General features: G+C 36.1%; 2 protein-coding genes across 5 annotated transcripts; both read left to right on the plus strand.

Annotated features, from left to right (window-relative positions):
* Positions 1-3,587: 3,587 nt before the first annotated feature.
* Positions 3,588-7,507, plus strand: LOC106170841 (uncharacterized). The gene is made up of 6 exons (XM_086997796.1): positions 3,588-3,952; positions 4,119-4,202; positions 4,717-4,807; positions 5,095-5,209; positions 5,420-5,555; positions 5,738-7,507. The coding sequence occupies exons 1-6, from the start codon at positions 3,733-3,735 to the stop codon at positions 6,457-6,459; spliced, it is 1,368 nt and encodes a 455-aa protein (XP_086853922.1). The 5' UTR covers positions 3,588-3,732; the 3' UTR covers positions 6,460-7,507.
* Positions 7,508-8,409: 902 nt separating this feature from the next.
* Positions 8,410-20,720, plus strand: LOC106163268 (uncharacterized). Of its 4 annotated transcripts, XM_086997586.1 has the most exons (20): positions 8,410-8,468; positions 10,360-10,462; positions 11,080-11,178; positions 11,529-11,627; positions 11,841-11,939; positions 12,231-12,329; positions 12,621-12,719; positions 13,020-13,118; positions 13,485-13,583; positions 13,872-13,970; positions 14,409-14,507; positions 14,870-14,968; positions 15,257-15,355; positions 15,644-15,742; positions 16,041-16,139; positions 16,700-16,783; positions 16,992-17,208; positions 17,708-17,855; positions 18,425-18,819; positions 19,146-20,720. In XM_086997586.1, the coding sequence occupies exons 2-20, from the start codon at positions 10,364-10,366 to the stop codon at positions 19,316-19,318; spliced, it is 2,403 nt and encodes an 800-aa protein (XP_086853712.1). In that variant the 5' UTR covers positions 8,410-8,468; positions 10,360-10,363; the 3' UTR covers positions 19,319-20,720. The 4 variants fall into 4 exon arrangements, with proteins under 4 accessions (XP_086853712.1, XP_086853715.1, XP_086853714.1 ...); XM_086997589.1 differs by lacking the exon at positions 16,041-16,139; XM_086997588.1 differs by lacking the exon at positions 14,409-14,507.
* Positions 20,721-23,870: the final 3,150 nt, after the last annotated feature.

The following is a 23,870-nucleotide window of genomic DNA, read 5'->3' on the forward strand; positions in this document are numbered from 1 at the left end:
AAAACAATATAAGTAAATGTCACAAAGCTCTTAAAAGAGTGACAATTGACCTTGTCTCAGTGATAAATGTGCTGATGTAAAAACAATATTTTTAATTTAGAACATTTTATTTTTTCTACAAAAGAAATACATTGCTCACTGGTGAGAGAATCATGAAACTAAGGGCAAATCTAGACTGCACTTCAATTTCTCTTTTTAACGTCTTTGTATTTTACAAGTCCGTAAGCTGTTGTTTACTAGTAACAGTTACTCGTTACGATTAAAAAAATGACTTTGTTGTTTAGTAACAATTAATTAATACGATTATAAAATGACCTGGCGTTATATAGTTTAAGTGCATAAACGACTTCACTTAACCATTTATCAATTAGGAGGGAAGATAAATCAACTGAATAATTTTTTTTTCTGAAGAAGGACATATTTGATATTTGTTGAAATGAAATGTAATTGTGTCATTGTCGTAGCTGAGACATTCTGATGATTTCTTGACATTATTTTTGTTGTGACCATATGTCCTCTTGAGAGTTTCTCACAATATGATTGTATTAATTGTACAACATTTCTTTATTCGAAATTTCACTGCTTGTATCAGTAAAGGCCTTGGTCGGTACCCTCAAAATCAATAAACTCGCCTGTGTAATCTGGTTGTATGGTTCTAAAACAGGTATGTAAATGTTACCTAAAATATGCGCATGACTGACGTGACCCGGAAAGGAAAAAAGACCTAGTTCCCTGTCTGCGCATGCGTTAATGGAGGCAACGCTAAAGCCTCATTAGGATAAAATACAATCCGAGTAAAAGCGACCTGAAATGTTATGTCAAACTAAGGATGCATACTCAATGATGTAGACTTTTATCCGCATTTTATGTGTTTTAACACGCGAAAGCGTCATTTCCAGTGTTGATCAGTGGTTTGGAACCTTTGCAAGCATAAAAGTGCTGCGAGATATTCCGAGATTTGCAATTTGGAATTACAATCTGTCATTGCTTAAGACTCACAAAGCGGTATTTGTTACCCATGGGTATGAATAGAGAGAACTGCTACATTGACGACGTCAGGTTTGAGTTTATTAACATTTATATTCCAGTGTTTCACTTTCATACAAATACAAGGGAATTTAAACTCTATTTCTCTGAATTGACCACGCGTTTACTTATTTTCTAATCTACTTTGTCATTTACATATTCAACATTTCCTTATAAGTAATCTCTTTTCGTCTCCTAAATCTAAAGGCCTTTATTAAAATATCATTTCCATTGCGTCATATTTGGAACATTCAAAAAGGACACCTTGCAGCTTTAATCCACGACAGAACAGTTCTTTTTTGATTGTAAAATTAACCAATTGACAAAACCCTCGTGTGGGTCGCCTTTTTCCGGTCGCCATTTTCCACTTTTGCCTAGTGCAAAAATATGTTTCGCACTAGATGACACTAAACAAAATCATACTTGCACTTATATACTCTCTACGCTTCCTATCAGTTCGATGGACTTAATTTTTAATGTGCACTTACAGAAATTGTAACCATTTGAACATACGCTCGTTCTCAAACAGTATATTATTACACAACTGATAAAGTGGAATTTTCCTAGAGCATACATTTTATAACTCAAAACTCATTTCCTTTCTTTTTTTTAGCTTTGGTAGGATCTAGTTTCCGGATAGTTCATAAACCAAAGAATATGGGCAAGTGATTTTAATCACTTAAAAGTGCCTTCTTTCTTTTAAAACTCAAAATGCATTTTTGGCTTAATTGCTTCTGCTATTTGTCAACCAAATGTGAAAGTGACATATGCATACGCATGTCCCCAAGAGCCTCTGTTAAAACTCGCATATCAAAGGATACTCTGTCATAGCCAGACCTTGACAACAAGGTGTATTTATACGCAGCTAGGGCGTAAATTCCTGCAGGACATAATTTCTTTTTACACCGGCATTTTTTTGGTGTATATTTAAGTATATTCACATTCTTTTTGTTGTTTTTTTGTACGCGTTAGCATTCAGCAGATTGTTTTTAAATATGAATATTTCCAATAGCCTCGCACGGACACACCTTGGAGACACGCCATGGATTGATTTTCCAAGAAAGTCATTTTAAATGTATGTGCACATTTCGTAACGTTTGCACCTGGTGGTTCAGGTGATAATGCAATGATGTAATAAGTGGTGTAATGGTGGATGAAAGTAAATCAGTGCAATAGAAGTTACAAAGCTATAACTTGAATCCTCATTTGTCATATTTACTTATAAAATGCGGGCAGTCAAGTGAATGCGACTGATGCAATGAGCGGTTCAATGGTGGATTAAAGTAAATCATGCAGTGCAATAGCAGTTGCATAAATTAAATTCTCATTTGTCATATTTACTTAAGTTCTTCGTGTTTGTTTCTGCAGCCTTTTTTTCCATTTTCGAAAGATACGCAAAGAAACAGGCTGTGAGTCACAGTGAATGGCTTTTTAGTGCAAGATACAAATCAATACACCAACTCTGCTCAAGTTTGGGAAGTTTGTCTTCTGTTGTTTGGCTACCTGACACAGGTCTTGGCTACATGTTCATTCTGTGTGTGACGCTCTATGTTCTTAGCTGTCTAACTTCCTGTTTTTGCGACTTTCCATAATTGGGCTGTACAAGTATATGTGGAAGCCTCGTATGTATGCATTCTCGGGAATATTTTAATTGGTTTCCCTTTTCCCCTAGCTACCATGATAACGGATATTATAAAACAGTTAAGAACCAAACCAAGATAAGAGTTCTTACACAGACATATACAAACACGCACAGCACGCACACAATCACATACACAAACACACATCTACACACTAAATACACTTAAGTTGAAAACTAATTATGGATTCTATAAAAGAACACGTAAATGAGATTAATAGCAGTCTTCTATCAGCACCATAGCAGAATGTAGTAAGAAATAATGGAGTTGCTAATGTTTTCGATAGAAAGTCACATTACTTACCCGATCTACCACAGTATTATCCTGAGTAAATACCAGCTATTTTTGAAATCTAATTTTTCAAGTAAGAACCAAATTCGTTATCAATTGGAAAAGTTCAAATTAATTTGCGTTGTGTAACACATGTTTCACAGAGTATACTTAAAACCCACAAGAACTTCCTTGCCTCAGCGAGTGGATTTTATATACCGGTCCGTGCACAACACTTTTATGACAATCATCAACAAAATTATTTCCAAGTTTTTGTTTTAATTCTCCCTGTTGTATTGAACTAAGATAAAAATGTAACTAAAATATACTATACTGCATGTAGATCATACGATTTGAAAGGGAGTAATCTCAATGCACCAGAAGAAGGCCTTGTGATAAGGTTAGACCTTTGATGAGGATCAATTATTATTATTATAATTATAATTATTATTGGGGATGTACTTGATTGATTTTACTTTGATACCAAAATCTTCTTTGCCTATTAATATATTAAACACTGTTAACAGCTGTAACAGAAACTTTCGTGTTTAAGGCCCTGCCTTGCACTATTAAATGGACTGAAACCAGACGTTTCGTCCTGTTTAATTTAACAAGGTGACATTTGAGAAATGTATTTAAGTCACAGTTTCTACAAGCTTTGGCACTAACGGACTCGGTGGTATCTCGGGTTTGCTTTGTTAAAAAAGGTGACGAACGGTTCGTGATTTGTGAAGTACAAAACACTCTACTCAGCCGACAATTGTTAAACAACCAATTTGGTGGAAGAACCACAATCATGAAATTTTTGCTTTTTGCCTCCGCGCTTTTCATGCTTCTCGCGTTAGAGCAGGTGCATGCCAGTGAAAGTGAGGAAACACCGCCAGGACTGAAGTTGAAGAAGGAAAAAATCCCCAAGAACCGAAGACTAAAGAATATGAAAAGGGAAAATCCCGCAGAAATGAAAAAGATGATGAAGGCGAAAGGACTGATAGACATCTCCGAGAAGAAAGGTTTAGGTACGTAACGGACGTTTTATTTAAATAAAATATGAAGCGTGCGTAGATTCCCTGTAACGTTACTACTTGTTTATTAAATGACTCATAGTTCATTTGGCAAATCGATGATATTTATAACATCTGTTTATCAAAGTTATTGTTATCACTTTGCATTTCTTTTTTTTAGTGCCTCTAATTACCCCTACGGATGGTACAGCCGTTCCCAATGAATACATTGCCCGTCTTCTGCCTGGTGGCAAGTACGGAAGAAGTAGGTCCACAGCTTAAAAATTCAATTCCGTACAATTCAGATTTATTTCCGTACTAATGCACTAGTCCGCAGATCGAATATTTAACTGGCACGTCTTATTATTTAAATTGGCTTAGACCAAGGAGACATAAACTTACAATTTGGTACCAAACCTACACTGTAATTACTTAGTCAATACGAAAAGGTATATCTGTTTAACTTGCAACAAATATTTTAGAAAACAAATAAAAATCCCCAAATAAAATTTTTAACCAACTTTCTTACCAAAATGAAAGTGAATTACTTGATAGATAACTTTTAAAACGAAATCAGAACAAATTACACTCTAGTATAAAATCAATTATAATCTGTATAAAGATGTGTCTTCTATAAGGTGCAGTAAGCCGTACTTATTAGTCCTATGTTGTTTTCTATACCGAGAATCGGTAAAATAATATCTTATTTCGTAATTGATATATTCTACCTACCTATGTTACGCCTAGAATTTACATTTTCAATTATATTCCCTTTACAGTCCGCCGCATCCTGAAAGGAAGAGGTTCCCAACAAAGCGTGAAGTTCAACAGAAAAAGCAGCTTCGTCATTCTTAGGGATATAAATGATAGGTATGGTTTTTGTTAACTCATTCCTTTTCGATCGAGAGCATTGGTTAGGAACTAAGCGACCGTTTGATTTGGTATCATATTCATTATTTGATGTTTGATTTTTTACAATATTAATGATATTTTCTTCATCTTTTTATCCAGTATGATTTTTCAAATATCATAGTTCAACTTTATTTGATACTTACGTTTGGGAAGAAACTTAACACAAATTTATTTAAAATATGCATAATTTGTCCTGAAACCTGTTATTTAATTATTATCGTTACTGAAATACTTCATTTTTTTAGTGACCTTCAACTGCTTCGCCAACTAACTGACGATATTGAAGAAATCGAACAAGCTAAAAAAATGTCGCTAGAACTAAGTCATTGTGAGGGTTTTTTCCCGGCTGCTGAAACATGGGTAAATATCATCGCATGTGCATGTGCATGCATGAGTACGTTTTGAGTTTCTGTGTGTGTGTGTGTGTGTGTGTGTGTGTACACTACTGCATACTGCATACAACCTCTTCTCTGAGTACAAGTGATTATTATTATAATTATAAGTAATACAACCACTGACCTCTACCATGAAAAAATTTATCTTGATATAAATTCCGTACTTATTATACAGAATTTAGACAGAATAGACTTCACTCCGGATGACGACCGTTTTGCTACTTGGGCGCTCGGTTCTGGTATAGACGCATACGTCATGGACACTGGAATTAACCCTGATCACAGTGACTTTGGGGGAAGAGTTCTGCCAGGTAAGTGGTATTTAAATGAAATTACAGAAAAGAGAGAAGGAGATGTTTGTGTGTGTGTGTGTGTGTGTGTGTGTGTGTGTGTGTGTGAGAGAGAGAGAGAGAGAGAGAGAGAGGATGACTTGGCACAAGACAAAAATCGGAAAGAGAACGGTTCTCAGCAGAGTTCTTTGTTGTTTTTCCAGGATGGCACGGGAGTTATTTCTCCGATAGCAGAGACACACATGGTCATGGTACCCATGTGGCCAGTACGTTAGGCGGCGCCACCTATGGAGCAGCCAAGAAGGTCACCCTCATCCCTGTCAAGGTATGCGACGGAAGAATATGTTCGTCTTCGGACCTCCTGGCAGGACTGAACTGGATAAAAACACGAGTTCAACAAAACAAACGCCTATCAGTAATAAATATATCAATCGGTTTTCCGTATACTACGTATATAAACGACGCAGTGTACGCGGTACTGGACGCAGGCATCCCGGTGGTAGTCGCCGCTGGAAATGACGGCAAGGCCGATGCGTGTAATGTATCCCCGGCAAGCGTAAGCGGAGCCCTCACAGTTGGCGCTACCCAGATAGATGATACTTTGTATCAGTTGACTAACATCGGGCCGTGTGTCGATATTTACGCTCCAGGGACGAAAATAAGGGCCGCCAACTACGCAAACACCAACGGTTGGATAGAGAAAAGTGGGACGTCAATGGCGTCCCCTCTCGTCGCTGGTGCAGCCGCGGGAATGTTGCAGGTTCTGCGCGATGCTGGGTACATCAGCCAACCGTCTGTAAGCGTCGTTGATAAAGTCAGCTTTTACATCGTCACCATTGCAGAGAAGGGCACAGTGAAGGGACTCCCGTCTACGAACAACAACAATGTTATGCTTCAGACCAGCTGCATTGTTACCGGAGCTTAAAATCTCCATGAAACGGACTTTTCAGATTATAAACATACCGGTGAACTACAACAGCCTATCAAAACTCTCAAAATAACTTCTTGGAAAGGTGCTTTGATTTTGCTTTCTTTATAAGGTCCTCTGAAAGATGCTTTGGCTTGAATATATGTTGAGTTAAATTTATTAGTTAAGGTGGGACTATAGTCAAATAGGGCTCATAATCACGTTTATATAGTTAAAATAATCAAACAGTAAGTCTTTAAAAAAATTCCCGAACCCCTTTTGCATTACTTTGTTCAAGTGTTATAGTACCATTAAAAGCATGTTTATAGTTGTTTAGGTGCCTAAGGAAATCAGGGAAGCGTAAATATTTTTTGCCCCAAAAATCCCAATATTACGTGACAAGATAAACTTGGAGCTGTGTTTCAAGCATAATTAGATGTTTTGAAGATACATTAAATGAATACAACAGGAAAAGAGCTAAGACTGTTATTTAGATAAAATCTCCAACCTGCAGTGCTACCTTAATTGAGAGGTTATTTTTACAGCAGCTTTCAATAGAACCTTGCCAGTGGAATTATGGATAAATCATGGATGGTAACCATTTTCACGGCACTAGCAATTCAGAAACAAACCAAATGAATTTTTGACTGCTAAGAATAAAATCAAAGTTGAGAATCAAGTGACAAAGATACTTTTGGACTTAAAGATATATTTAAGTGGACTATTGCCTAAACAATATTTCACAGCGGCATGTAAAACTGCAGCTAATTTGTGACATTCTGCAATCTGTAAAATGCAGGTGTGTTAAAATTTTGACACCAATGTTTTACTATTAGCCTGGTGATATAAATGTTGTAATAGCTTTTACATGTCATCTATTATACTCAAATACCAACAACTTATAATAACAGCAGCTTGTGTGCATTAATGTACTTTACAAGGACAGCTCTGGCGTAAAAGTGGTACTCAAGAGCTATAGTAAATGTGAGCTTTATACCGCACGCGGGATGCCTTCTTATTTCTGTATTTTAATTCAACTACTAATAAATTCAAATGAGCACGCAAATGTTAGCTTGTTTACAGTCTTCTGTATCAAAACTGAATTTGTCACTGGTAAACTGCTTTGCACTTAAATTAAAATATGCTTTGTTTAACACATTTCATCTCATAAAGCCTTGCAAAACATCGTTCTTCGGGATTATACAAATTCAGATGCAGGTAATTGACATGACTTTATATCACACAGCCATAAAGCACTCCGTTTACATCGGCAAATCGCAGCTCTGGTCAGGGGGTCCTGACCCCGCTCCTTTTTCTGAAAAAATCACACCAATAGTCCCTTCTTGAAATTAGAATTTTGACTAGCTGAATCACAGTTCTAAACCGTATCAAATGACACCGTTCGCTCTAAAATACCAAAAATTTTAGGGGCCCTTCAGCGGGCCCTGAATCCCACCCCCGGGGGTGGGTGGGTGGGGGGGGGGGTGGTTTCGGGTTCGCATTCGCGGACCCCCACCCCCTTCAGATAATAGTGGATCCGCTACTGCAAATTACTGTCACGCATGCGCCATATATAAGCTCTGACAATCTCGCTTCTAATGCAGGCCTGTAGCCAGCCATTTCAAAGAGGGGGTCTGAGAAATTGGACCCTTTACCATGAATCCTTAGTGAACATATGTCAAATCTCGGCCAGGGCGGACCTTCTTCCTGTAAGCCTTTACAGGCCTAAAACGCCCCCATCCCGGTATGATCTTTGTGTAGATGGATGTTTTTTGTCTTTATGGGACACATTTGATATTTGATATGTTATGTATATCAGATAAAACGACAGAAAAAGATGTCTTATAAAGAAAGACACTATTTAAAGATAAATTAACTCTAAATTTTCATTTGTAAAATAACAAACTGAATAAATACACCGTTAAATCTGGGGGTTGTCACGTGACCTCACCGATGCGGACTCCGAGGGGATTCCCCTTGTAGGAAATACCATTCGTCATCCTGAACGTCAGGAAGGTGAGAGGAAGGTGAGTATAGAGGCTGGGAACATCTTCTCCACTTTCTTTACATATCTCTCAGATGTTCATGTTATATAAGTTATCAGATCCGTTAAGTTTTGAACTCACACCACGAACAGGTTAAAACTCAGTAAGTATCTTTCGTAATTGTCGACGGTGGTGATCAGTATATACTGGGACCAAGGTTGCTGAAGGTCATGCGGAACTTATACTGTACAATCATTATAAAGCAAAATATATTTGTAAAAAGAGTCGTGTTTGATGTGAAGCATGTACGTGGTCTTAAAATAAGTTTTGAGTGACAACGATGTGTACGTTTTAAATACTAATGGTCATGAAATAATTTACGCGTTAAAGCTGCTCGCATAATGTAAGCGAAACGTGGAATTCCCACCGTCAGGAGAATAAAGATATGTTCGATCTCTCCTCCGCTAATAAAAAAGACCTGCGCCCGGTGATCGGTTTTAATAAAATGGTCAAGCTTTTGTCTCCAGATGATGTAATTGTTCTGTTTTATCGTCCTTAATTCAAGACTGATAGCACAAATACCATTAGTTTCTCTTTGGAAACATTGTTTTTGTTTACGCGTGTTGTCAACGATGGGGACTTTCCCGTCGTCACCACCCTGCAGTTGTGATAATTGCGTCTCGGTAGCAAGCGAGTTATGGATGAGACTAAACGACAGAAGAAAGATGGCTTATAAAGAAAGATACAATTTAAAGATAAATTAACACTGAATTTTACTTTGTAAGATAACGAACTGAATAAAAATACCTTTAAATCTTGGGGGGGGGGGGGGGGGGGGGGGGGGGGGGGGGGAGATGTCAAGTGGCCTCTGTCAGGGATTTTCCTAAGAAATACCTGATCAAGGTCAAATCAGCACCAGGAATATTAGTGGAGGCTGGGAATATTTCCTCGACTCACCGTTACATATCTCCAAGATGTACATATACTTCAAGTTATCTGATCCGTTCGGTTTTGAACTCACAACACTAACGGGTTAGAAATACTCAGTAAGTAGGACTATCGTTCGTAATTATCGACGGTGGTGATCAGCATATACATGCTGCACTCATACTTTATAATCGTGATAAAGGCAAAATATATGGATCTGTAAAAAGAGTAATGTTTGATGTGAAACATGTGCCTGGCCTTAAAATAAGTTATGAGTGACGTTGATTTGTACGTTTTAAAAATAATTGGTTATAATTGACGCGTTAGAGCTGCCCGCATTATGAAGGGGAAACATGGGATTCCCGCCGTCATTATATTAAGACCGATAGCACAAATACCATTAGTCTCTCTGTTTTTGTTTATGCGTGTTGCCATGTAATGCATTAACAATCGGGACTTTCCTGTCGTCACCACCTCCCAGTTGTGACAGGTGTGTCTTGGTACATGCAGCAAGGCTAGGTAACTTTTTAATAAACTGACTACCTTGGTGAATTAATTCAAACTGTGTGTCCTTAGTAGTTTGTGAAAATGCTTTTCCTGCTAAATATAAGTACCTACACCGTTATCATAATAACATGTAATTTAAATCCCCAAAGAGACACTTTCAATCAAATAATTCATTAAAGAAAACTGTTTATACATTTCGAAATAAATAATGTAGAATGTCTCAAAACTTATTTATTTTGTTTGTTTGTTCGTGTAGTTATTTTTGTCCTGTTAAAAGGACAAGTGAAGAAAGCCTCCTTTGACAATTGACATTTTTGACGGGTATGATAGTGCCATTTCAAAATATGCATAACCTGACAAACTGTGTTTGGTCTTTATAATGTTACTATAGAATACAGATAATGACCGTTCCATCTCTTCTGTGCAAATCTCGTCTCAAGTAAAAAAAAGAAAAAAAAAACAAAAAAAAAAACACCGTGCTTGCCTTTGTCTGTTACAGATTCATGACAATGAAATCTCTCTGCGAGGCTGCAAGAAATGGTGATATCAACACAGTGAGGGGTCTGTTAGAGACTGGAGTGTTTGATGTGAACCAGATATATGTAAGTTTGTCAATATTGAAATAAATAATGAGTAGTAGTTGTCCTTATACTAACTTTATGGACGAAAATAAGTCAGTTATACATTAAGGTAAAATGGTTAGAATTTATAATGATGTAATATTTATAATTAACGAGTATGGCCGAGAAATGTACAGAACTTAGCTTATTATTTCTTTATATCATTGTTACATCGTGCAGTTTCAAATATATGATCGATGTTAAATTGTAAAAATAATTTTAATAGTATGAAAAACGTAACAGTCTAACCTCTGAAAAGTATTTACAAATAACCTATCCCCGTATATACTTTATGTATATGGTTGCACGTGGACTTTAAGGGACACATTTGATATAAGAATTATGTAGATCGGATTAAACGGCGAAAGAAAGGTGGCAGAAAAAAACTTAAAAAAGGCTTATACAGTACTGCCGCTATCATTGTGTAGAATAAGTACACGGTCGTCTGCTGTGAACGAGGGGGGCGCAAACAGTTTATTTATTTATTTATTTATGTGATTTGTAAAATGGCTGTTGTATGTTATTCTAATATCATTAATAGATTATTATAATTATGTCAAAAATCGTATGCTTTATATGTAAACATTGTGTATCCTCAGTTTGGTCGCACACCTCTTCATTACATTGCTGATGGTGGTCACAGCGATGTAGCAGCTCTACTCATTCAGCACGGAGCTGATCCCTGCAGTACAGACAGCGTATGTATATGTATTTGATTTGAAACATGTACTTGATTATGCAATGCATAAACATATTGCACGCAAAGTACAAAATGTTACTTCCACTCATGTAAAACCAATTATAAAAAAAAGAAAAAAATGGAAGAAAATAAGAAAATTTAAAAATGAAAAAATTAGGCCCATTATTATCCTAAAAAGCCTCCATGCTGTTATTATATATGTTTAGGTAGACACAGTGGCAAGATTGTTGGAAAATATAATACACCAAAGTTTTCAATGATTTGTTAAATAAGTATAGCATTTTATTCTGATATCCCTATCATGTCGTAAAGTGTTATCCTTCATGTGTAAATAATGTGTATCTTCAGGATGGTGATACACCTCTTCATTCGGCTGCTCTGCATGGTCACAGCGATGTAGCAGCTCTACTCATTCAGCACGGAGCTGATCCCTGCAGTACAGACATGGTATGTGTATGTATTTGATTTGAAATATATACTTGATTATGCAATGCATAAACATATTTCACGCAGAAAACGAGATGTTAGTTCCACTAATGCATAGCCGAAAATTGAAAAATGCCACACTATTAAATTTGGTGAGGTAGAAGTCACAACACACAATGCTTTTCAAAGATTTGTAAAATTATTACTTTATATGTAAATATTGGGTATCTTCAGGATGGTCGTACACCTCTTCATGCGGCTGCTACGCATGGTCACAGCGATGTAGCAGCTGTACTCATTCAGCACGGAGCTGATCCCTGCAGTACAGACATGGTATGTGTATGTATTTGAATTAAAATATATACTTGATTTTGCAATGCAATAAATATATTTCACGCCCAGTACGAGATGTTACTTCCACTCTTGGATAGCCAAATATTGAAAGTGCAACACTGTTAAATGTACAGTGAAGTAGACACGGTGGCACAATTGTGAGAAGTCACAACACACAATACTTTTCAAAGATTTGTCAAAGCATTACTGTATTTTATTCTGATATCATTAACAGATTATGCTCATGTCGTAAATTGTTATCCTTCATGTGTAAATAATGTGTATCTTCAGGACGGTGATACACCTCTTCATGTGGCTGCATTTGAAGGTCACAGCGATGTAGCAGCTGTACTCATTCAGCACAGAGCTGATCCCTGCAGTACAGACATGGTATGTATATGTATTTGATTTAAAATATATACTTGATTTTGCAATGCAATAAATATATTTCACGCCCAGTACGAGATGTTACTTCCACTCTTGGATAGCCAAATATTGAAAGTGCAACACTGTTAAATGTACAGTGAAGTAGACACGGTGGCACAATTGTGAGAAGTCACAACACACAATACTTTTCAAAGATTTGTCAAAGCATTACTGTATTTTATTCTGATATCATTAACAGATTATGCTCATGTCGTAAATTGTTATCCTTCATGTGTAAATAATGTGTATCTTCAGGACGGTGATACACCTCTTCATGTGGCTGCACTTGAAGGTCACAGCGCTGTAGCAGCTGTACTCATTCAGCACAGAGCTGATCCCTGCAGTACAGACATGGTATGTATATGTATTTGATTTAAAATATATACTTGATTATGCAATGCATTAACATATTTCACGCCGAAAACGATATGTTACTTCCTCTCATGCAAAGCCAAAAATTGAAAGCGCAACACTGTTAAATATATATATATGTATGATGAGGTAGACACGGTGAAAAAACTGTTTGAAATTACAACACACAATACTTTCCAAAGATTTGTCAAATCATTATTGTATTTTATGCTGATATCATTAACATATTATCATTATTTTGTAAAATTGTATGCTTCATATTTAAATGTTGGGTATCTTCAGTATGGCCGTACACTTCTTCATGTGGCTGCTGGGCGTGGTCACAGCAATGTAGCAGCTTTACTCATTAAGCACGGAGCTGATCCCTGCAGTACAGACATGGTATGTATATGTATTTGATTTGAAATATATACTTGATTATGCAATGCATAAACATATTGCACGCAAACAACTAGATGTTACTTCAACTCATGCAAAACCAAACATTAAAAATGAAAAAAAAAAAAAAATGGAAGAAAGGAAGAAAATTTTAAAATAAAACATTTAGGCCTATCAGTATCCTTAACAGCCCCATGCTGTTATTTTATATGTTTAGGTAGATACAGTGGTAAAATCGTTAGAAGTCACAACACACAATAGTTATCGAAGATTTGTCAAATCATTGCTGTATTTTATTCTGATATCATTAACAGATTAAATCACATGGTACATTTCTATCCTTCATATATAAATATTGGGTATCTTCAGTTTGGTCGTACACCTCTTCATGTGGTTGCTTTGCGTGGTCACATCGATGTAGCAGCTGTACTCATTCAGCACGGAGCTGATCCCTGCAGTACAGACAAGGTATGTATATGTATTTGATTTAAAATATATGCTTGATTTTGCAGTGCATAAATATATTTCACGCCAAATACGGGATGTTACTTCCAATCATGCTTATCCAAATATTGAAAGTACAACACTGTTAAATATGGTGAGGTAGACACGGTGACAAAACTGTTTGAAATTACAACACATAATACTTTTCAAAGATTTGTAAAATTATTACTTTATTTTATTCTGATAACATTAACAGATTATAATCATGTCGTAAAATCGTATGCTTCATATTTAAATATTGGGTATCTTCAGAATGGTCGTACACCTCTTCATGCGGCTGCTTTTGAAGGTCACAGCGATGTAGCAGCTGTACTCATTCAGCACGGAGCTGATCCCTGCAGTACAGACATGGTATGTGTATGTATTTGATTTAAAATATATACTTGATTTTGCAATGATACACCTCTTCATGCGGCTGCTCTGCATGGTCACAGCGATGTAGCAGCTGTACTCATTCAGCACGGAGCTGATCCCTGCAGTACAGACAAGGTATGTATATGTATTTGATTTAAAATATATACTTGATTATGCAATGCATTAACATATTTCACGCCGAAAACGATATGTTACTTCCTCTCATGCAAAGCCAAAAATTGAAAGGGCAACACTGTTAAATATATATATATGTATGATGAGGTAGACACGGTGAAAAAACTGTTTGAAATTACAACACACAATACTTTCCAAAGATTTGTCAAATCATTATTGTATTTTATGCTGATATCATTAACATATTATCATTATTTTGTAAAATTGTATGCTTCATATTTAAATGTTGGGTATCTTCAGTATGGCCGTACACTTCTTCATGTGGCTGCTGGGCGTGGTCACAGCAATGAAGCAACTTTACTCATTAAGCACGGAGCTAATCTCTGTGGTACAGACATTGTATGTATATGTATTTGATTTGAAATATATACTTGATTATTCAATGCATAAACATATTGCACGCAAACAACTAGATGTTACTTCAACTCATGCAAAACCAAACATTAAAAATGAAAAAAAAAAATGGAACAAAGGAAGAAAATTTTAAAATAAAACATTTAGGCCTATCAGTATCCTTAACAGCCCCATGCTGTTATTTTATATGTTTAGGTAGATACAGTGGTAAAATCGTTAGAAGTCACAACACACAATAGTTATCGAAGATTTGTCAAATCATTGCTGTATTTTATTCTGATATCATTAACAGATTAAATCATATGGTACATTTCTATCCTTCATATATAAATATTGGGTATCTTCAGTTTGGTCGTACACCTCTTCATGTGGCTGCTTTGCGTGGTCACATCGATGTAGCAGCTGTACTCATTCAGCACGGAGCTGATCCCTGCAGTACAGACAAGGTATGTATATGTATTTGATTTAAAATATATGCTTGATTTTGCAGTGCATAAATATAATTCACGCCAAATACGGGATGTTACTTCCAATCATGCTTATCCAAATATTGAAAGTACAACACTGTTAAATATGGTGAGGTAGACACGGTGACAAAACTGTTTGAAATTACAACACATAATACTTTTCAAAGATTTGTAAAATTATTACTTTATTTTATTCTGATAACATTAACAGATTATAATCATGTCGTAAAATCGTATGCTTCATATTTAAATATTGGGTATCTTCAGAATGGTCGTACACCTCTTCATGCGGCTGCTTTTGAAGGTCACAGCGATGTAGCAGCTGTACTCATTCAGCACGGAGCTGATCCCTGCAGGACAGACATGGTATGTATAAGTATTTGATTTGACATATATACTTGATTATGCAATGCATAAATATAAATCACGCCAAATACGGGATGTTACTTCCAATCATGCTTATCCAAATATTGAAAGTACAACACTGTTAAATATGGTGAGGTAGACACGGTGACAAAACTGTTTGAAATTACAAAACATAATACTTTCCAAAGATTTGTCAAATCATTATTGTATTTTATGCTGATATCATTAACATATTATCATTATTTCGTAAAATTGTATGCTTCATGTGTAAATATTGCGTATCTTCAGGACGGTGATACACCTCTTCATGTGGCTGCATTTGAAGGTTACAGCGATGTAGCAGCTGTACTCATTCAGCACGGAGCTGATCCCTGCAGGACAGACAAGGTATATGTATATGTATTTGATTTAAAATATATGCTTGATTTTGCAGTGCATAAATATATTTCACGCCAAATACGAGATGTAACTTCCATTCATGCATAGCCAAAAATTGAAAGCGCAACACTGTTAAATATATATGTATGATGAGGTAGACACGGTGACAAAACTGTTTGAAATTACAACACACAATACTTTCCAAAGATTTGTCAAATCATTATTGTATTTTATGCTGATATCATTAACATATTATCATTATTTTGTAAAATTGTATGCTTCATATTTAAATGTTGGGTATCTTCAGGATGGTCGTACACCTCTTCATGTGGCTGCTATATATGGTCACAGCGATGTAGCAGCTGTACTCATTCAGCACGGAGCTGATCCCTGCAGTACAGACAAGGTATGTATATGTATTTGATTTAAAATATATGCTTGATTTTGCAGTGCATAAATATATTTCACGCCAAATACGGGATGTTACTTCCAATCATGCATAGCCAAAAATTGAAAATGGGACACTGTTAATTATGGTGATGTAGCGCACAGGGGTATAATTGTTAGAGATCACAACACAGAATATGTCCATGTTATCTATTTATCGAATTATTTTCAACTAATAACAAAAAACTAAATAATCTTCACAAAGTAATTTTTTTTTTAAATGATCAAAGGTGCCAACCCTTCAGGTTGACAATTGTTTGCATGTACTCTTACATGTTATCCAAACTGTGTGTATCACAGTAAATGAGAATACATTAAAACTAAACTGGGGGTGGTCACGGGATACGGCAGATCTATATGTTTTTTTAACGCGTTATTAATCCCTTTATCAACGCAAAACCTAAAAAATAAAAATAGTAAACTCTGACATATGAATTTACTGTACTGTACTCTGATATGTTAACACCCTATACTGTCTCACTTTACCTGTAATGTCATTTAAACATGTGTTTATTATAGAGTGGTATACGTCCCCGCGATCTGCTAAGGACAAACCAGGTTTTCGAAACATTTATAAAGAAATTCGAGAATGAACAAGTCCAGGTGAGCGAATTTATTTGAGTCGTATAAGAAACTAGTAGAAGTGGTTTATATGTGTTACTGGGAATCCACGCTCCACCGATGCTCGGTTCGTAACTTTAATAAGCGTAAAAAATTCAAAGACGTTAAAATACCACTTTTAATATTAATATTACAAACTCAAGGACGGCATCTATCAAAAGCACTTAATACTTAGTGTCTTTTCTTCCAGCACTTCATTCTCATCTTGTGTTTGGAACATGTTGCTGCTACTATGACCCTTGTTGAGGCTAATGCTCTTTTCAAAGAAGACATGAGTTGCATTTCCCCAAATGAACATGAGAACAAGAAGTTAGACAGATTAAAGAATTGGACGATCAGTCTTGGGATTAGAACTATCCGAGAGTTTAAAGCGAGATTGGCGGGTGCAGGGCATCAAAACTTGACTGGTGAGTGCTAGATAGACGGATATTGTACATGTATTCATACTGAATTGCGAGAAGAAGCACAAGAAATACAGACTGCATTTTTTTTTCATTTTCAAAGAGTGATTTCATACGCTGAAAGATTGGCAAAAAATGGACTGTACATACGATAGTTATACCTGCCTATTTTAAGCTAGATATGACAGGTCTTTACAATTTTTACGGTACCCTCTGCCAGCGACCTTTACCAACATAAGGTCATGAGTTGACAAGCTACATATCTGCTTATCATTTGTCATGTAATTCTGCGATTTGTAATGTGTACTGTGACATCTTATGTTGAATAAAGCGGAACCTGTTTTCGCTTTTGATATAAATACAAGTAAATGTCTTTTATTCTAAAATCACAAAGCAATGCAAATGCATGCATCACATATACATCTACATAAAACACTTTTAAAGCATACAGCAGGTAAAGTCACACCCACTATCAACTGATTTACCAGTACATTTATTTATATAGTGGCTGCTGCTAATCACTATGCCGAGATCGCCAAAAAGATTACGGACATGTCAGCCGTTTGCTACGGAACATTTTGTCAAGCTCCTTTGGCACACCGGCACATGATTTCAACGGCTGGTTGTCCCACAGAGCAGAGATGTGAAATGAGGTGAATATAGAAGCGTGTGTATGTGTGTGTGTGTGTGTGTCAAAGAGCGCAAACCTAATGCAGGGAGATTATAATTCCGCCCATAGCCTCAGTCCTATTCGTATATTAAGTGTTAAGTTAATGGTCTCAGTCATGTTTTTTGGGTGTCCTGTAATTCAGCCATGTGTTCTATACATATTGGTTAAAAAAGCAGATAGATATGTCACTGCTCTACTAATTGGAAATGGCTAACATGCATTTTTAAAATAAATTATCCACCCCCACGCTACTACATCGCTCCAAACGACCAGTTCAGTGTACACACCATAGTTGCATACTTTATGATACGGTTTGTATATGTAACTCTGTACATCAATATTTCTTAACAATTATAATTTTCTTTTAAACAGAATCGGTTTTTCATGTTGTATTGATCATCTCATCAAAATTGACTCAATATTTCTACATTCTGTGAAATAAACCTGTAGATATATTATTTCTCCACGTTAAGTGTATACCTACACTGTATAGATAAGCCAACAGTGCACTGACTGTCCTAATTATTATATATCCCCTTTGGCTCATTCCAGTATGGAGACAGATTCGTACCAATACGATGCCTACTTAGCGCACGCCAGCGACGATGAAGAGGCAGTGGACGAGGTGAGGGGACAGTTAGAGTCTAATGGAGTCCGCTGTTGTGAGCCTCCCTTGCCAGGATCAATTAAAATAAAATCCATGTGTGAATCCGTCGAGATGGCCAAGCGTACGGTGCCTTTCTTTTCCAAAACGTCTTTGTCCGATAATGTATTTCTTAACATATGTGACGTGGCAGAATTCGAAGCTAAAAATAGGAAAGAAGACGTGGTGATTCCCGTAACCATGGACGTCGGTCCCGAGTCTTTACCACCAGTGGTCAGAGTGCGAAACTGCATAAATTTCCAGAGCCAAAATTTCATCCCGTCATTGGTTGATGCCATTAAAGGTAAATGTTCTTAAAACACAGCGTGAACTGATGAAGAACCTTTTTCAAGTTTTAGAACTTTAAAGCGCTTACATAGAAATTTAATGAGCAACTTTGCTTCTACATGTACACATAATATTATTAATCATAGTTAGACACTTCATTTGAAAATATCTCTGTAACACATATCCCTACCGCGTATTTATGTTTGTGTTTATGTGTGTGTGTGTGTGTGTGCGTGTGTGCGTGTGTGTGGAGGGGGTGCATTTACTAATAACCCATCCATAAATAATATATGCGTTATTTGATTAGCTTACCCTTTTTTAATGAAGCCGCTCTCCTTTTAGGACCAGCGTGTGCGCCCCTCTATGGCCAACTCCGTGATGAAAACAAAAATATGAAACAGGAGATTGCAGCAAAGGATGACATGATTCGAGAATTGCGCCAACAACTTGAAGAAAGTAGAGCATTAAACAGACGTCTGCAGGCAGAGTTAGAGGTTACGGCCCCTCCAAAATAATTTGTCTGTGGATTACAAAAAATGAGAACTACGACTATTATAATTTTTGCCTATTTGATGTAATGTCTCTCACTCTCTCTCTCTCTCTGGCATATGTTGTGTTACAGAAAATTTCGTTAAACTTCTCGCATTGAGTTGAAGGAGAACCACCGTTTTTCAATATCCAATATCAGATAACCAGAAAATCTATAAATAATTAGGATTAAATGTTAGATTCACTTATTTCACTGCACGGATGGAGAATAAGTAAAAAAGTGTAAATCATTTCTTGGAAAGAAAAAAGGTTTCATAATGTTGCAGACCATAACCACTAAAGTATACAACCAGCAGTAAAATGATGGCTGATCCAGTGAATACCATGACAACGTGCTAGCCGGTTGACATAGTAAGATATTTACGCCCTACTTGAAATGAACATAATGGACTAATTTCGATGATCTATCTTGTTTGTTGTTTAATATCATATCCAGCATTTAGAATGAATGACCAGCAAGAATCAGTGGAATATATTATGGATTGAGTATAACCATGTTGAATGAAGATATTAACAAGTTATTTCCCTAAATTGTATGATGAATGTATTTTAATGAAACTTAATTATTTTGATATTTTCCAATCCAACAATATTATTTGTGAGAATCGTATTTAATTAAATTGTATATTATATATTTGTATATTATCATATAATTGTGTATTGTATATTGATTATTAAGTCAAATTTTACTCAAACATTCCATATTATAGGAGGACCGAAATCCGATGTGAAATAACTTTCTGTGTTTTGTATGTGTAAAATGTGATTGTTGACCACGTGAATAAGGATTTCTTGAATGTTTGTGAGGATGTTTTCATATTGCAGAGCTAGGTGTTGCAGAACATTCTGAGGTGTGTTTAAAGATTAATTTTACGAGGTGTGCTCGACAAACGACGTTTTAGTGACGTAAAACTAATACAGCACATCGTGACTTAATTAACGGTGGATGTGCTGATAAATGACCAGCTGATCTCTTCTACTTGCATAATGTACGTTTACAAATCATCAACAGTGAAACCTTTTATTCGAACAAGAAACAAGTTTGTAAATCGTTGAAAGAAATTGATTTTACTAGAAATATAGTAAATATTCATCTATGGTAAATGTTTTCCACTGGGCAGTGTTACCAATAGGATAGCGCTATCCAGTGTTGATGTGAGTGTGGCTGTGCATATTGTAAGTCCTTAACAGCGCTCCCTAATCACTCAAGGGTTTTTTGTCAAGTCCGCATTACAGTTTTCGTATCAAAAGCTATGATAAATTGTGTGGTATTACGTCCAACATCTCTAATTACATATACCAATTCATTTATGTAGTTTGCATTTAGCTATTCAAGATGGTAGATAAATATTTGCCTTAAGTAATTCATTGGAATGTGTTGTTATTATTGAGACGTTCTTATCCTGTTTTGCGATTATTAAAGTTTTTTAAGAATACGACCGAAAAAGGTTTTTTGGCAAGTCCGCATAACAGTCTTCTTATCAAAAGCTATGATAAATTGTGTGGTATTACGTCCAACATCTCTAATTATATATACCAATTCATTTATGTAGTTTGCATTAAGCTTTTCAAGATGATAGATAAAGTTATTTATTGAAATGTGTTGTTATTATTAAGATACTTATCCCTATGTTTTTTTTTTTTAATTTTTTTTCGTTTTTTTTTTATGAAATACGACCTAAAAAGAGGGGTTTTTGTTTTTCTGGTATGCCTAGATAAGATTTTCACTTGCATTTAAATATAATTTCTATTGGACTTTATTATATAGAAGCACAGGCATATTAGACAAAGGTGTTTTAAGGTTCGGTAATATTGGCCAGCTGACATATAAACCACATAAAATGTATTCTGTTATACTTAATTGACATGCTATATATTTAACAAATTACGTATACATGTAATACCACATACAAACTTCCCATTGTAGAATATACCCTGAAAACCACAAATGTTTATATCATTTATTATCGTTATATTCTCACTTCAGATCAGGAAACATATTTTCCTATAAGTAAACCGACAATAGAATGTATAGAGAAGATATCAGAACATTGCATCGTAAAGTTTGCTAGCTGTGATGTATAACTACGCTTTCGATGATTGGTCCGTTATACACGTACTGCATCTACATTGTAGCTCACGAGGCTACCATCTCGTTCTAGACCCAACAAATATAAAAGTTAACAGGAGTTAGATGTCGAAATTCATTTCTCAACAAAAACTGGATTTTCAAATTTAACAAAGGATTGGTTTTGGTTTTGTACAGTTATTCTTCCATATATGATCTCTGCCCATATAACTTATGCTAAGATAATTGATCACAATTTTGCAACAGAGACCAGGTGAAATTTCTCCCAGGGTTAAATGTATATGCTAAGCATCTAGCTGATGTTTGTCTTATTTATTGAGAAAAGACAAGTACCAAATATGACAGAAGTAATCAAATATGCTTATTACATTAATGTATTTTCGTAAATACATTTTGTTTATACAGAATGATAAGCTCAATACAAAGGTGAGCCAATAGCGCTAGGTCTATTTGTTATATCTTCGGTAGGAGTCAGACCTCTTAAAAGCAATGGCGAAAAAAAAAACACCCAAATACCCCATTTTCACGAGGATCAGTCAAATGGAGGCATGACTGGTTTTCTGATGAAACAAGATTTCTTCGAGACTGCATAATTTATGTTAAGATCGGAATAAAACAGATTAGCTGAAGACTGTGAGTTGAGAAGTGCTGGATAGAGTGGTGGTTCTATTCACCTTTAGACTGCCATTCCTTTAGAAGCTTGATCTAGTTTGGTGTTTCACAGACAGCTATTACCTGAATTATGGGAATTCTGACGACAGAAATGGTGTAAGGGCTCATTTCGGTCGTACTCTTTTGTTACAATATGGCAATGGTCCATCTCAACTTGATCGTAGAACTCAAACATTATTCAGTGACCAGGGAAATCAGCAAGTAGACTGGTCTGTTTTTCCTGTTTTGAATCCCACTTAGCCTTGTTGGGATGATTTAGAAAATATTAGTAGGAGGTCCGGCGGAATACATGGGATAAGATGAAGTAGCCGTTCTTGTTGTGGGTGGTTATATCTGAGTAACGAAACTCCAGAAAATGGTGAAGTCATTACCTTGAAGACGAGATAACAGAATCTGGGTTTGTAGCGGATACCCTAGATGATGATTAATTCTTAAATGTACAGTATTGCTTTTGGGTGACTCTGCTTTTCTCCTCTAATGCCTGCTTTCTTGGGCTTGGCATTTGCATTTCTCAGTATTTTTCCACTTTTTCATAAATGTACAATTGATCACTGGAAGTTGCCCAAGCGTATAAATGCTCCCGGAATGTACTGTAACTTGAAGGTAGAACTTGGAATAACAATGAAGCACTAATGAGCTGGTTGTAAGTTACATTTTCTCTTATTTTGAACTTACTGAAATCGAGGAATCAGAACTCTTTTGGAATATTCCATCATTTGAAGCAAGAGTGTATATAATATTGACCTCCAATGTGGATATAAATAAAATTTAGTTTAAAAAATGTAATATATGAATATTGACTTTGGGTGAAATTGTCTCTGGGATTTATTGACCCCACACTTGGATAATTGACCAAGGCAGAAAATGCGAGCATAACTAAGGTGACTCATAAAATCAGTTTTTTTTAGTAAAATGGTGCAGCTCCGCATCCATATTGAATATAAGGATATGTCATTAGTAGAGATTGCAGCGCATTACAGGAGACAGACAAGCTGGTTCGTTACGAACTGTTGAATAAATGGAGGAGAGCCTGGAAGTTTGCCCCAAACTAAGGATGCATACCAAATGATGTAGACTACATCGACGTCAAAAACTTAACCTGACTTTATGTGTTTTAACACGCAAAAACGTAATTTTAATGCAGCGTTCAGTAATTTAAAAAGTTTGCAATTGAATAAAGCTCGAAAAAAAAAATTCCGAGGTTTTCATTCAATGGAATTACCATCTGGCAATGATAACTACTGACAGGGAGCCAGAGTATTGTAGGGCATATCAAGCGTCGGCGATTTAAATGGCTCGGCCATGTACTCAGGATGGACGAGAACCGAGTACCAAAGGTAGCTTTGAGATGGACATCACCTGGAAAAAGAAAGAGAGGAAGGCCCAAGACCACCTGGCGCCGAACAGTGATGGCAGAGCTGAGGGAGGGGGACCTTACATGGGGACAGTCCAGCACGTAGCCAGAGATAGGGCCAAGTGGAAAGAAGTGACTGTGGCCTTATGTCCCACACGGGACGAAGAGCATTGATGATGATGATGAATGGATAACACGCAGATACTGGCAGATATAACCGTATTCTATTTCAAACGTATTGGTTTGAATGGCTTGAATGGAGAGAAGTGATGCAGTGGCATTTCCCTATAAAGCGCACAGTTTATATCTCAAAATCGTTTTCCTTTTCCAAGGTTTCTTCCTTTTCAATTTTTTTTAGATCTGGCAATCTGATCAGACTGCTAGATGCACCCATTCCTTGTGT

Source organism: Lingula anatina, chromosome 10, assembly GCF_051362555.1.
Source record: "Lingula anatina isolate TDL-2025a chromosome 10, LinAna3.0, whole genome shotgun sequence".
NCBI lineage: Eukaryota > Metazoa > Brachiopoda > Lingulata > Lingulida > Lingulidae > Lingula > Lingula anatina.